Below are 13,771 nucleotides of genomic sequence, written 5' to 3'. Positions count from 1 at the left end.
GTCTTCCGAGACTGAAGGACGCCAACAGTATGAAAACTATATATTACACATTGTCTTTAAACAAATCCATTTATTATTATTGTTACAACTAGGTTGAACACATTTTACTTGGAGAAAACCATGAAAAATAAAGTTGTTCTTTATTATTAAGAAAATATTTTTTCCTAGATCAGTATTTGTCTAGAAAAGCCATGTGGGTTGTAAGATTGTTATTTTAAAAATTGGGTTGTGGTGCTAAAAGGTTTGGGGAGCACTGCACTAGAAGAAAGTGAACTGTTTGTATATGTATAGCTAGGAAAACCTAAGAATGCCAATTAGCAATGTGGCCAACTGATTATGGTGAATGCAATACTGTATTAAAATATGTGGAGCTGTATCTGTGTCATAGGCCCAGACCATCAGCATTCCTTTGCTTGTACATAATACTGTATGATATGCTCTAGTTGAATCTTCATACACTTGAAGGTTGGGGTAGGGAAATAAGCCTATTTTTATGTACTGTACCCCAGAGATGACAAGGAATATTTGGCATGCGATAAAATCAGAATTAAACATGTTTCTGCATCATTTTGCATGAGGTAGACTTTTGAATTTGTGTTCAACTGTGTTCACTTGAGGGGATTCATAAGCTCGGTACCACAGCAATCTATATAATGCCTCAAGTCTAGAGTAGAAGTACCACTTCTTTCAGTACCAAAACTGGCAAAGGTACAAGATAATGTATCCAGTCAGCGCTAGTTTCTCCAAAAAACAGATTCAGAACAGTTGTTCTGAAAAATTTTCATTTGCAGTGGATCAGGGCTTTTCATGTCTCAATTCCTTATTTTACAAGTTAAGAGGCAATGTTCTTTTCCATACAAGAAATCAAAACTTTTTGTTGAAGACGGGCAGACGTCACTTAGCAAATTAGAGATGTATCTAAATTCTGCCCTTCACACAAGTGAAGGAGATACGGTTTTTACCCATTCCAGACCGGTGTATTCCCCAACCTCAGAAAAGGGTCACATTTAGAAGGGCCACAGAAATCAGAGAAGAAAATGGGAGTCGGCAAAAATCATACCCCTCCCCTCCTTTTTTACAAGCGCTAGATAGCGTGGGCAGAAGGCAGGGTTTGGACACAATCCATCAAATACAAAAGATGATAGATGTTTGTGCCAACGCATCTTTTAAAAAAAACTGAATTCTATTTTAGTAGCAAAAAATCGTTTGGTGGAAGTAAGAACAGAACAATGCTTACTGCAATATTATAATTTATTACAAACGTTCTCAAATATTAATTGACTGTTAAACTGTGTATTTCATTGTTATCTTTCATCCTGTACTCCGGCAAGCACAACACGAGGCTGTTTCAGACCTGGGTCACAAACTGAAAACCTGACAGAAAGTATGTTACATACCAGCAAAACTAAAAGGGGTTAGCACCAATTCTTCCATCATTTTTTGATCCAACTAGTCAAATAAGTACATTAAAAATGAACTCTGGATGTTGCAGTTCTAACAGAAATATAGTACATGCCAACCGGAAAAAAAAAACTCAGTGAGAACAGTTATGCCAAGTAGATTAATTTTCACTCGAGTTATTAAAGAACTATATCTGGATTGACAAACGTGTGCAATATCCAAATGCTCATTGCCTGAAACAAAGGATTCACATGGTAAACCTTCCACTGTCTTCACCACCAAAATATTACAAAATTAGTCCAATGATCCAATTGCAAGACTTGCTATGCCAGAAAATAAGTGCTTCAAATGGATTATATGGACTGTTGCACCAATCTAATATTACAAACAATGACGACTGTATTTGTAGGCCAATATGCCAGCAAATATGTTCACGATCATAAAGAGGCTGATTGTTAAAAACACACTACATGTAGCAATTTCTACTTGCATACCATGCTATAGAGAGAAAGAGAAACCAAATCCAATGAATCATGAATCCGTTTTATGAGTCCAAAGAAGGAAACAGTGAGTTAGATATGGTTCTCAGACAGAGCCCCCTTCCCAATGCCACATGGCAAACTCCTTTTGAAACTGAGGAAAGTTTCAAAAGTCAGTAATTCTACAGTGCTAGCTGGAACCCATGTTACTCTATGGATCCTGCCAAAAGGAGAGATGGTGTAGATGAAATAACCCCATCAAAATAAGACTGTCACACAGCCAGCCAGAGCCACTTAAAGAACTATAGTAGTTTCAACTGTATGTGCAAGCTTGACATTGATAGTATGAAAGAAATTTAGTGGTGACCTTAATGCTAGCACCCTTTCATGGATGGGAACACAAGCTGCCATTCACTAACAAATATGCATGCACTAAAAAAAATTACTTAAAACGTATGAATTTAAGACTTCAATTTATTCAGCAAATTGGTTTATTTACACAATTGGGAATGCTGGTTGAATTTTTATCAGTGGAATAAAAACAATTCTAGCAGAGACAATACTGAACTCCCTTTACACATCTCCAGCAACACTGACCAACTTTTTCCTTACCTGTATCAGGAACATCAAGCACAATAGTGGGATAGTATCGTAAGACACCAATATAACAAACCACTGAGGATCCGGTACACTGTGGGAATTTGCCAATATTTTTTGCCAAACTTTTTTTAAAAAGTCAGCAAAACCAGCATTAATAGTTTACATCAGAGTATAACTCTGAGATCAGTGGGTCAGTAAAAACCTTATCAGACCATACATAATTCATAAAGTGACCTGACCTGCATCAAGCCACTTTATCACACAATCAAAGTAGATGCAACTAGATTTATTCTTTAAAGATACAATGATCTGATAAGGATTTAACTCAACAGAAGTTAAAATAAGAGATGCAGAGCACAGCCCCTATTAGAACAAGCTAACTTTTCAGATGTCCAAAAAGAAAAAAAAATCACGAAAAGAAAATTTTAAAAAACACTTCAACATGAAGCTACTATACAAAGTTTTTCTTTCATTTCCATCAGAGTTCAGAGCTGAAATTTAATCCTGACTCTTTAGTGAGAATGACAGTTTGGGCCTAGACTTTCCCTTGCCTAGGATCATTTTTTGCTCCTCCTTTTGCTGACGCTGTCTCTCTTGTTCTAGTTTCATCCTCTCCTCATGAATTTTTCTTTGTTCTTCAACAATTTTCAATTGTTCTTCAGCCTAAAACATGAAAACAGTGGAATTTAGATTACAATGTATTTCACAATTCTCACACAGTATCTGTTGCTTCAACTTATGTGTACAAGGATCCTATAAGTGGCATATACCTGCCAAAAGGAACCAAATTCTTTACTACTACATGCTTCAAGATTTTGTGAAAGCTAAATGACTGCGCATGCATTTTCACGATTGGAGATTAAAACCAGACTGTATGCTCATGCCATGGGCCTCCATTTCTAAAACTTTCTATATCCTTATTATGTTAAAGCAGCAATTTTCAACCATAGTGCTGTGGCACACTGGTGTGCTCTGAATGGTTTGCAGGGGTGCTGCAGGATTTTGGGGGTCATATTAGTAGGGCCATTAGGGGATGTGAGCCCTCAGCTAGCAGCACAGTATGGCTTGTCAATTGTCAAAAAACTGATGCTGTGCCTTGACAATGTGTGCTGTAAGATGAAAAGGGTTGAAAATCAGTACTTTAAGGCAGTGGTTTTCAAACTCTTAGGGAGTAAGTAAATCCTGGTAGTAGTAAATCTTGGTGGGAGTAGTAAATCTTGTGGCTTAAGGGACTGCAGAACTGGGGCACACTCACCAGTGAAACCATATGAAAACACTTTCATTAAAAAAAATGGTACGCTTGAGAAATGCAAATTTAAGATTTCCCCTTTCAAAATTCTCTCCTAAATATATATATACCTTGAGCCTAATGTTTCATTAGTAGTTCCAATAGCAAAGATTTCAGACTTATTTAAGTACTCTGCACTTGATCTGGACAAAGACAAGCTTTTTTTACACCTTGTTCTACCGCAGGGGCCTACAAAGTACAGTTCACAGTGTACCTACATAATGATCTCGGGAGTGGCACAGTAGTAGAGAAGTCCATTCCACACCACAGCCTCTGTTCTTCATGCCCAATCTCTGCAGAGAGTTGCACCAGGCAGCCGCTTCTGCAGCACATTGCTCCAGAAGGCTCTGCTCCCAGATTTCTGGGGGAAGTGAGTGCGTGGTGTGACTCTCTGCAAAGGCTGGGCATGAAATATGGAGGCTGTGGCATGGAATCGTAAGGCTTCACCACTGCTATGCCCAAGATCATTATGCACAGGATCCAGCCCGTGGGCTAGAGTTTGCCAGCCCCTGATCTAGAGTGCTGCATGAAAAACACAACCTAAATCCAAAGATATTGTTTCACTTATGTATGCACAAGCGTGAAACATGCTATACAACCTAGCTAATAACAATTTTTTACACAGAATGTATGAAATTTTTCCCACTAGCACTAAAACAAGCATTTATATAGAGTAGGACTTCCCATACTGTGTCCCATGGCCCAGATCTGGTGCAAGGCCGAATCTGTTCCCCAGGTGAGCAGAACACTCCATTTCACTGGGGAGTCTCCCTACCATGCCTCCCATCTTCCCCAAACTGCACGCTGGTCAGCTGCTTCCAGGGTCAGTCACCCCAGCAGGCTTTGTGCCTGGATTTCTGGGCAGACATGGCTGGCCCACAAGCAGTTTGAGGGAGATTGGTGGCAAGGTAAGGAGGCTCCCCAGTGGAACAGAGCGTTCCGTTGGTGCCAGGGAAGCCTTTTCTGGAACCCAGTGGTCTCCAGTTTGGAGACCGCTGATACAGAACACTAATAACGGCTATTTCCACTGTGAACCCCAGCCCTTACCACAATCCCCCTCACCTCACAAAACCATTGTAGAGAGTCTCTCAACTTTCTGGATTCCATTTTAGGGGAGTGGGTGGAGAGAAACGAGAACTGATGGCACTTTCCTGATGAACTACGGCATCCTTCACTTATACTATGCAGACATAAAGCTGAATCCAGAGCTACGGATCCACTTATTTCGGCAGGCTTAAGTATTCCTGACTATGTCAGACTGCAGACGGGTATTTCAGAAGTTGTATTTTGACTTACCAATTTAGCTTGTGCTTCTGCAATTTTTCGATTATTCTCTTCCAGTATTCGCTCCAACTCCTCACGCTTTGCACGCTCTTCCTCCTAAAGGGGAGGACAGGGTAAGATGTTAGAAAAGTAAAATACTCACTCACCCATCTGCACTAGTCTTCCTAGAAATTCCTTCTGTGAATTGACTTAAAGGGGCAGCTTTATAGCCACCGTCTTTGTCTTTCAAAACAGCAAACTGTGCAGCCACTACAATTGGTCTCTAACTCTAAATTTAAATCATCCCTCCCAGTCCAAACAGCAACCAACTAAACCCTCCCTAATCAATAATCCTAGCCATTTATTACTAGTATTTTAATATCACACAAATCAACAAGGACAACTACAAAAACTGGATAGTATTTACCAAATTAAAAGAGTAATATATAAAATATAAATAAAGTGAATAATTTGTCTCACCAATCATGTATACCTACGTATTCTTTACCTATACTCCTTTAATCAGCATTAAAAGTTGAATATTTACTGTCTTGTCCAGTGTCCTGCAGAGTGTGCTCCTCGGCTGCCATACGCGCCAGCTTCCTCTTTAAAATGATTTGTACTGTTAGCTTGGCAATGCCTGCATCAGCAGCTCAACCATTTATAAAGAAACAACATACAAGGAAGGCTGAGCTGAGGAATGCAGATGTTTACGGTAAGAAGGAACAAAAATATGTAAAACATTCCTAAGGCAAACAATTAATAAGAAAAATACATTTACTGTTAGCGAAAAGTACAAATGGTAATCCATACTCTGTGGAACTATGGGCTTCTTTCATGGGGAAATGGATTGAACATCCTATAGTGTAACAAGCTTAAAGACAGTATCAAACTGCCTTTCTACAATATAAACTGGAATCCAGGAGTGCAGGAAATTTGATATTGAAATCAAATCTGAAACTGAGTTTCCTTTATAAGTTTAAAGAAACTTTGTTATGAAAACCATAAGCAAAAAGACTACAAGAAAGTTCAAAAGTAATTTCAGTTACCATCACAAATATTCAAGTTATTTTAATATTTGGAAGATTTTATAATCAGCCTAAGGTTTGCACAAAAAATATTGTTAATAGGAAACAAACCAAGTACTTGAATAAAGTTCTTCTTGCTATGTCTAGTAACCAGCTACAGGTTGGCACCCTTCACTCCAGGAATTCAAGGTTATGCTATGTAGTAAAAGTCCTGATGAGATCAGTCACTATTACATGGACTCACTACTGTTCAATTACCTACTCTTTGGGGAATGAGCACTATTTCAATCAAAATCCATTATTCAAAGATTTTCAATTTTTTCAGCAATCCCAAATAATTCAGCAGTTATTAAAAGTCAAAATTTTGGATTTCTGAACAATTAAACTGAATTTACAGCACAAGCAAATAACTATTTAGTTTAAACATGCTGTACCATAAGAAAAAATCCTGAAGTATCTTACTGAAGCTCTTCTCTTATTATCAACTAATCAACTAAATCAACTGCTCAGTCAAATCACCAGGCAGAAAAAAGTATGATGTGAGAGCGGTTTGACACTCAGCACTATTTTCAGTGAAGTTTAAAGGAGTAACTTGAAATTTTGGGATCCTGGAGTGATTAGTGTTGGCAAGCATTAAAACCTCCAGTAGCAAATTACTGTCTCACAGAAAGACATTTTCAGCTTCTGCTCCAGCTGCTGACAGAAGAAGTCACATGTTTAGCTCAACTTCAGACAACCTGCTCTTTTACAACTCTCTAATCTAGAGAAAAAGAAGGCGTTGTTAGTAGTCACTGAAAAAAGGGTTCTCATGAACTTGGCAAAAGCCATTTGTGAAGAAAGTGAATGGGAGCAGAGTTCCAGAATTAGTCCACTGTGTGTTCCAGAATAATGTATGCTTGCTTTAAAGGGAGAATAAGAGTATCTATTTCTTTGAGAGGACTACAGCTCAGTGCCGGACCCTACTTTTTTCCCCTGACTGAAGGCATAAAGCCTCTTACAGTCTAGGTAAAACAAAAACAAATGAGGGATACATAGTCACAGATTGTTTAACCCCTTCCCCCAATAGAAAAGGACTGTGGATATATCCTGCAGCCATGGCAAAAGTTTCAAACAATTCTCAAATATGTAGGTCAGTTCCATTAAAATTCAAGTATCCTTGCACAGGTTTTAGGAGAGTAACCATTTTTGGTATCAGTGAGCTCCTCTGAATAAGTTAGAAATTAGGTTTCGCAGCAATGCAAGTTTACACAAGAAGGGAATTAGATTTGCTGTATTCCATCTCCTTCTGAACGCAACAGGAGGCACAACCCGACACTGAAAGTTTTGCCATGGACTGTCTCTACTTTCCAAACGACCGAGCGTTACCTCTCTAGCCTTTTGTGCAGCAAGCTCAGCTTGTCGTTGTCGCTCGAGTTCTTCGAGCAACTGTTTTTCCATGATGCGCTTAGCCTCCTCCACCCTGCGGAGAACTTCCCGCTCAATCTCATCTTTCCTTTTCTCCAGTTCTTCCTCTACTCGTTTAGCTACAAGTTCCTCCACTCTTCGAGCTGTTTCTTCCTCAATAAGCTTCTCTTCTATTTCTTGCTGCCGACTACAAAGACAGAAATACGAAGTCAAGACTTTTTCACCACAACTAGTCAATCAGAATGTACAACATGCTCATTCAGTATTATATTATATACCAAGTATCATATGGACATGTGAGAAGTTGAACTCAGACACTGCTTTCCGCCCACAGTTAAAGCAAACGTCAAGCATGCAACAAGACAAAATTCTGCATAATCCTACTGCACAATTTGACAAACCATAAAATTTAACCTCCAAACATTTTATTTGCCTGTCAGGAAGAAGTATGAAAATCTGAGACTAAGAGTGTTGTCTGGATAGAAGTTTTACACAGATTCATTGTTCAGAAATGATATAATTGCACATTGTTCATGTACACTGGTAATTATAAAAACCATACACTGCCTAATGACAGAAATGCAATTAAAACTATATTTTAAAAATATTACAATGTGCTTTATTGAATTATATAATTATCTCAAATTGTAGGTCCTAATATCTTTACAATAACCTGAGAGACAGATTGTGTTAAAGGCACTCCACAGACTGAAGGCAATTTTAAAGTGCAGATCTTTCATTAAGGTCAATGCATAAGAAGGCCTATGCTACTGGATAAGATAAATTTGATGCAAATGTTTTATGCTGCAATGCACTAAACATACGACACAGCATACAAGGTTCATCATGAGCCAGAGGGCTCTGCTTGCCTATTTTTGTAGAGTGCAATGTAATTAGCATATCATTTCCTAGAATCCAACAAACACTGCACAGTTAAAACACATTTATTTAAAAACTGGTATAATGAAATATAAATGTGAGATAGCATTCAACTTCAACACAGTGCTAGAAATAAAGGGCTAAACACATTCATTCCATGTTTATTTATTACTCATTTTCAAAATTTAGCGGCACAAAGAGATACCTGAAAGCCAAAAGTGTCACATTTTGCTCATGGTTTTCTGTTGCAGCTCTCAGATATTTCCCCCCTCCCTGGAAGACCCCTTATACCACATCCCACACTGCTGTCAACGGTCCTGCAACCTACAGCAACAGCTTTGGGTGGGGCTTCAGAAAGAAGTGCCCTGCTTAGGCAGTTGCACAGATGTATATTCTAGATACTACCCCTTGTCCAGAAACATCTTTACAAGGAGCTTCTACATCAAGTTTACATCCATGAGAATTAATTTATTCTTAAACACATATTCTTAACTACTGACTATCTTGAGTTACAGTAGCTCTCCAAGGTATCAGGCAACGAATCTTTTATAAGAAAGTAGGAGTCAGGTTTAGGACCTCATTTATTTTTATCTCAACACTTAGTACTATTATTTAAAAAAAATATTTCGGGGAGTGCTGCCCTGCTAGCAGAACTAGAATTCTGCTGGCTCTGGCTTCTATAAAGCAGCTATAAAGCATGCTCCAGCCAGAGCTTTCCGCATGTATCATCCCAACGCTGGCGACCTGCCAGAGCAGACAGGCCAGTGGGAGAGATTGGGGTGAGCAGAACAGGGGCAGGGAGGCTTCAGGAGGGAATGGATCCAGCAGCAATGACACATGCTAGATCCTATCCTCCTTATCCATAGCCTTCCCACTTTCTTGCTTCCCTTGGACTAGTGCCAGCTAAAGTGCTTGTGCAGGTCCTAGGACACTCATTCTAGGGCAGCCTTCTAACAGAGAGGAAATGGGATTTAAATCCCTTCACTCCGAAGGCCTCCCCCATACAGAACACAATGTTTTAGCGTGGAGCACAAGCTCCTTCAAATTCCACATTTCAGTTTGTATCAGGAATCATGCTTTACTCCTCATTAAGGCGACACTGCTGACCTATCAGCACAAGCATTTCATTTCATGTAGCAATACACTTCACAAGTCATAAGACTGATGCAGGTCTCCTGTCAAACACTTAGAAGTGTAGACAAAGCCTACTGAAAAATGTGAATTAAGAAATCTGAAGAACTAGCTTTATACTATGGACATATAAGCTACATTAAATTTATCAAGTCTCACATAACAATGTATTATAAACACATTAATTTAGATTGGAAAGCTTTTTATTTCTCTAAGCTGAACAGTTGTAATTATTCTGTAGTTGCAGCAGCTCAAAGCCAATTGACAGTGTTTCTGTTGGCCTATTCATGCACGTAACCGCTCATGAGAATGGTCCACTTGTATAAATCATACAATAGACTCACATAACACATAGCAGTAACTTTCATAACCAGAGGGGTACAGAGGATGAGAAAATCTGAACTGCTGTTGCCTTCCATGAATACAGAACTATTCATATGAACATATCCGGTACATGAATAAATCACTGGATAGCAAGTAATCCAGTTTTACCCACAGTTTTAATACTGTTCAAAATAGTGAACACATAAAATTTTACATTGTTAATAAAATGTAAATTTTACACTGTTTAACAAAACAATTTTACAAATCGTTCATAAGTTTTACATTGTTTATAAAATGTAAAATGAACAATTTTACACTATTTATAAAATCAGTAATACTGGTGTGTGCCTAATACTAGGAATGGGACACTATATAGTACAATAAAGTTCTGAATAGTCGCCATAACTTTAGGTGAACAAAAAACGTATCCATTTTTATGGGCTCCAATCCTCAGAACACCCCACTGACAGCTCCAATTAGACTAAGGGAGTAATCCTAACCCCTTATGTCAGTGCTTTCCAGCACAGGCACAGCAGTGCCAATGGGACATGTGCTGCATCCTGCAGTTGGGTGTCACTCAAAGAAGCCTCCTCAAAGTAAGGGAATGTTTATTCCCTTACCTCAGAGCTGTATTGCCATGTCAGTGCTGGAAAGCACTGACATAAGGGATTAGGATTATGCCTTAAAAGAACTAATTGAATTGCCTGTCCTGCTCATCTGCACAGATGCATTTAACTATTTTGGTGAAATTTTAGAAGTTCTCTGACTCATAACCATGGGTGCAATCTTGCTTGCTCCATGCTGAACATATGACATGGTCTTATGGAATGTCAGCATTAGCCCATCTAGGTCACTATTAGCTCATCTAGGTCACTATTGACTAGCAGTGGTTCTCTGGGATGTCAAGCACAAGTTTTTTTCCAGTCCTATCTAGAGAGTTCATGGATTGAACCTGCATGCATTATACCACTGAGCTATGACCCCAAATAGTAGCCATTTTCAGTTACTGTGCTGTGGCACACTGGTGTTCCATGGATGGTCTGCAGGTATGCTGCGGGAGTTTGGGGGAGGGTCATTTATTAGTAGGGTCATTGGGAGAGTGAGCCCCCCACCAACAGCATGGTGTGCCTTGTCAATTTTCAAGAATTGATGGTGTGCTTTGATAATTTTAGTATTTTATCAGTGTGCCATGAGACAAAAAAGATTGAAAATCACTGTCCTATAGAGATGTTCAAAGGGGTTGAACTGGCGGGCTGTAAAGTCTTCTCCCACCATAATACTGTTGCTCTTGGCATGTTACATAGCAGCCAAAAAATGTACTGCAATACGTCTTAAAAGGAAGCCTTTAGTACACCCCATTCCTCACCAGGCCCCCTTAGTATTGCTGGCTATATATGCCAATGGAGGAATGGGTCAGTGAATACTCCAGTGACAGCCCACCTTTCCTATAGAGAATGTTCTGGTTGCTATATAGCACAAAGACCAGCAATGGGTATGTACCAAGGCAAAAGGGGAACAGCTGTACTGACCATCTACAGGAGTTGCTTCATACTTTACTCTTACCCTTGCTACCCTTGCTCTTACCCCTGCTAACTGGGAGTAAGGGAGTACCCCTTTTTTATTTTGCAGGGTGAGAGTAACTGGCCCTCCTCACCCCAGCAGTGTTTTTCCTAGTGGCTGGCTGCTGGTGTTCTTTTGCATCTTTTTAGTGAGACCTTTTGGGACAGAGAGCCATTAGTTATTTGTTTTTCTATGTAAACCATTTTGTGAACTTTTTACTGAAAAGCAGTATATAAATACTGTTAATACTGATAACACTAATGACAATAATAATAATACCTTGTGCACAGAACAAATATGATTAGCATCCCAGTTTTCCTAACACATTTATGTTATATGAACAGTTGCATCAGGAGCAGAACGCATATCATATTATGAGATAATGAACATATTTTTAATGTACTGTACCCCTAAGAACCACAGCAAACTAGCACCGAGAACTGTCCTTATTGGATAAAGAGACACCCATAAACCTGATCTCAAAATAACAGTCAAGGAAAGCAAAGAGATAAAAAGAGTGACTTTATGTTGGTATGTTTCATGGAAGACTAAGCAAAGAATGGTCTGAGGGGCATGCAGTCATGACAGATCTGTCAGGTACCAAAGAAAACGGCAAACAGAAGGCCACAAAAAAGGGTGCCTTCCCTTGCATTTGGTCCAGCATCCCTTGCATCTGATCCAGCTGTCTGTATCTCATGGTGGCCCACCAGATGCCTCAGGGGGCACACAAGACAACAGGAGACCTGCATCCTGGTGCCCTCCCTTGCAACTGGTCCAGCTTCCTGTATCTCATGGTGGCCCACAAGATGCCTCGGGGAGCACACACGACCAGAAGAGACCTGCATCCAGGTGCCCTCCCTTGCAATTGGTCCAGCTTCCTGTATCTCATGGTGGCCCACCAGATGCCTCGGGGAGCATACAAGACCAGAAGAGACCTGCATCCTGGTGCCGTCCCTTGCAACTGGTCCAGCTTCCTGGATCTCATGGTGGCCCACCAGATGCCTTGGGGAGCACACAAGACCAAAAGAGACCTGCATCCTGGCACCCTCCCTTGCACATGGCATTCTGAAACGAGGATGCTGCACATGCTTGTGATCTGTGATGGAGTTTCCGTCCAGAAGTTTGTCAAACCCCCTTTCAAAGGCACCCAGGCCAGACGCGGTCCCCACATCCTGTGGCAGGGAGTTCCGCAGGCTAATGACACGCTGGGTCCAGAAATGCCTCCTTTTCCTGCCCTAACTCTCCCAACACCCTTATTCAGTGGGTCCTTCAGCCTGACTGCAGCCTGCGCAACCTCCCGCCCAGGGCCTGGTCCCCTGAAGACCAGCTGTCAAAGCACCCACCCAGACGCCCGCCTGCTGCAGGCCCCTGTGCCCCCAGCCCCGCTCACATCTTGCGCTGCCGCTCGAACTCGGCCTTCTTCTCCTCCTCCTCGCGCTTCTGCTTCTCGTCGATGCTGCTGCGCTTGCTGACGGTGCGGCCGAAGATGTCGATGCGGTCGGGCGGGGAGGAGGCGCGCTCGCGCTCGCGCTCGCGCTCCCGCTCGCGGCGGGACGGGGCGGTGTTGGAGCGGGAGCGGGAGCGCGACTCCCTCCGCCGGCTGCGCTTGCTCTCCCGCGACTTGGAGCGCTTGCGCGCCCGCTCCTTCTCCCGCGAGCGCGAGCGGCTCCGGTTCTTCTTGTTGTGCTTCGAGCTCTTCACGCGCTTCGAGTGGGACGAGCTCCGCGAGCGCGAGCGGCCCATCCCGAGCCCCGGCCCGGCCCGGCCTGGCCCGCGGCCCTCAGTCAGCACGGTCCGGAGGGCGCCCGCGGCACCCGCTCCCTCCGCCGAGGAAGGCCCCAGGCCCAGCAGCCGCCACGCAAGATGGCCGCCACCCGGACTCTCCTCCTCCTTCCCGCCCCACAACGCTCCGCGCGCCCCCACAATGCACCGCGGCCTCGCGCCTTGGAAAGGGAAAGCGCCGCAATCCTGACGGGAACACCCGAAGACGTTCGGGTCTCCTTTTCCGGAAACGGCCGAAGATGGACTGGGCGGGGCTGGGAGAGAAGAGTAGCTCGTGCCTGGACTGCGCGAGTGACGGGGGGGGGGGGGAGAGTTCTTCCCCGAGGGAGGGGGAAGAGCGTGGATGGAGCCGAGGGGAGCCCAGAACCAGGGTGGTGCAGTGGTTTGAGAGGTGGACTTAGATCTGGTGGAGCGGGTTCAAATCCCGCTTGGGCCAGTCACCTTCTCTCAGCCTCACCAAAAGAGGGGAGTAGCTACAGCCCTGAGCTCTTTTGAAGGGCCCCATCCTTTCCACACTTACCCAGGAGTAAGCCGTATTGACTTTAATGGGACTTACTTCTGAGTAGACAGCATAGGATGGGGGTGTGAGCCTGGGAAATGGTGCAAGTGCCTTGGCCATGCAGTAATGGGGC

General features: G+C 42.2%; 1 protein-coding gene across 1 annotated transcript; it reads right to left on the bottom strand.

Annotated features, from left to right (window-relative positions):
* Positions 1–1,233: 1,233 nt before the first annotated feature.
* On the bottom strand, positions 1,234–13,243 carry ARGLU1 (arginine and glutamate rich 1). Its single transcript, XM_066622196.1, has 4 exons — positions 12,748–13,243; positions 7,425–7,650; positions 5,065–5,148; positions 1,234–3,143 (listed from the first exon to the last, which is right to left on the bottom strand). The coding sequence occupies exons 1-4, from the start codon at positions 13,098–13,100 to the stop codon at positions 2,979–2,981; spliced, it is 828 nt and encodes a 275-aa protein (XP_066478293.1). The 5' UTR covers positions 13,101–13,243; the 3' UTR covers positions 1,234–2,978.
* Between the last annotated feature and the right edge of the window lie 528 nt (positions 13,244–13,771).

Source organism: Tiliqua scincoides, chromosome 3 (assembly GCF_035046505.1).
Source record: "Tiliqua scincoides isolate rTilSci1 chromosome 3, rTilSci1.hap2, whole genome shotgun sequence".
In the NCBI taxonomy this organism is placed as follows: Eukaryota; Metazoa; Chordata; class Lepidosauria; order Squamata; family Scincidae; genus Tiliqua; species Tiliqua scincoides.
The sequence above is the reverse complement of the archived record's forward strand: the minus strand, read 5'-3'. Positions and strand labels throughout refer to the sequence as shown.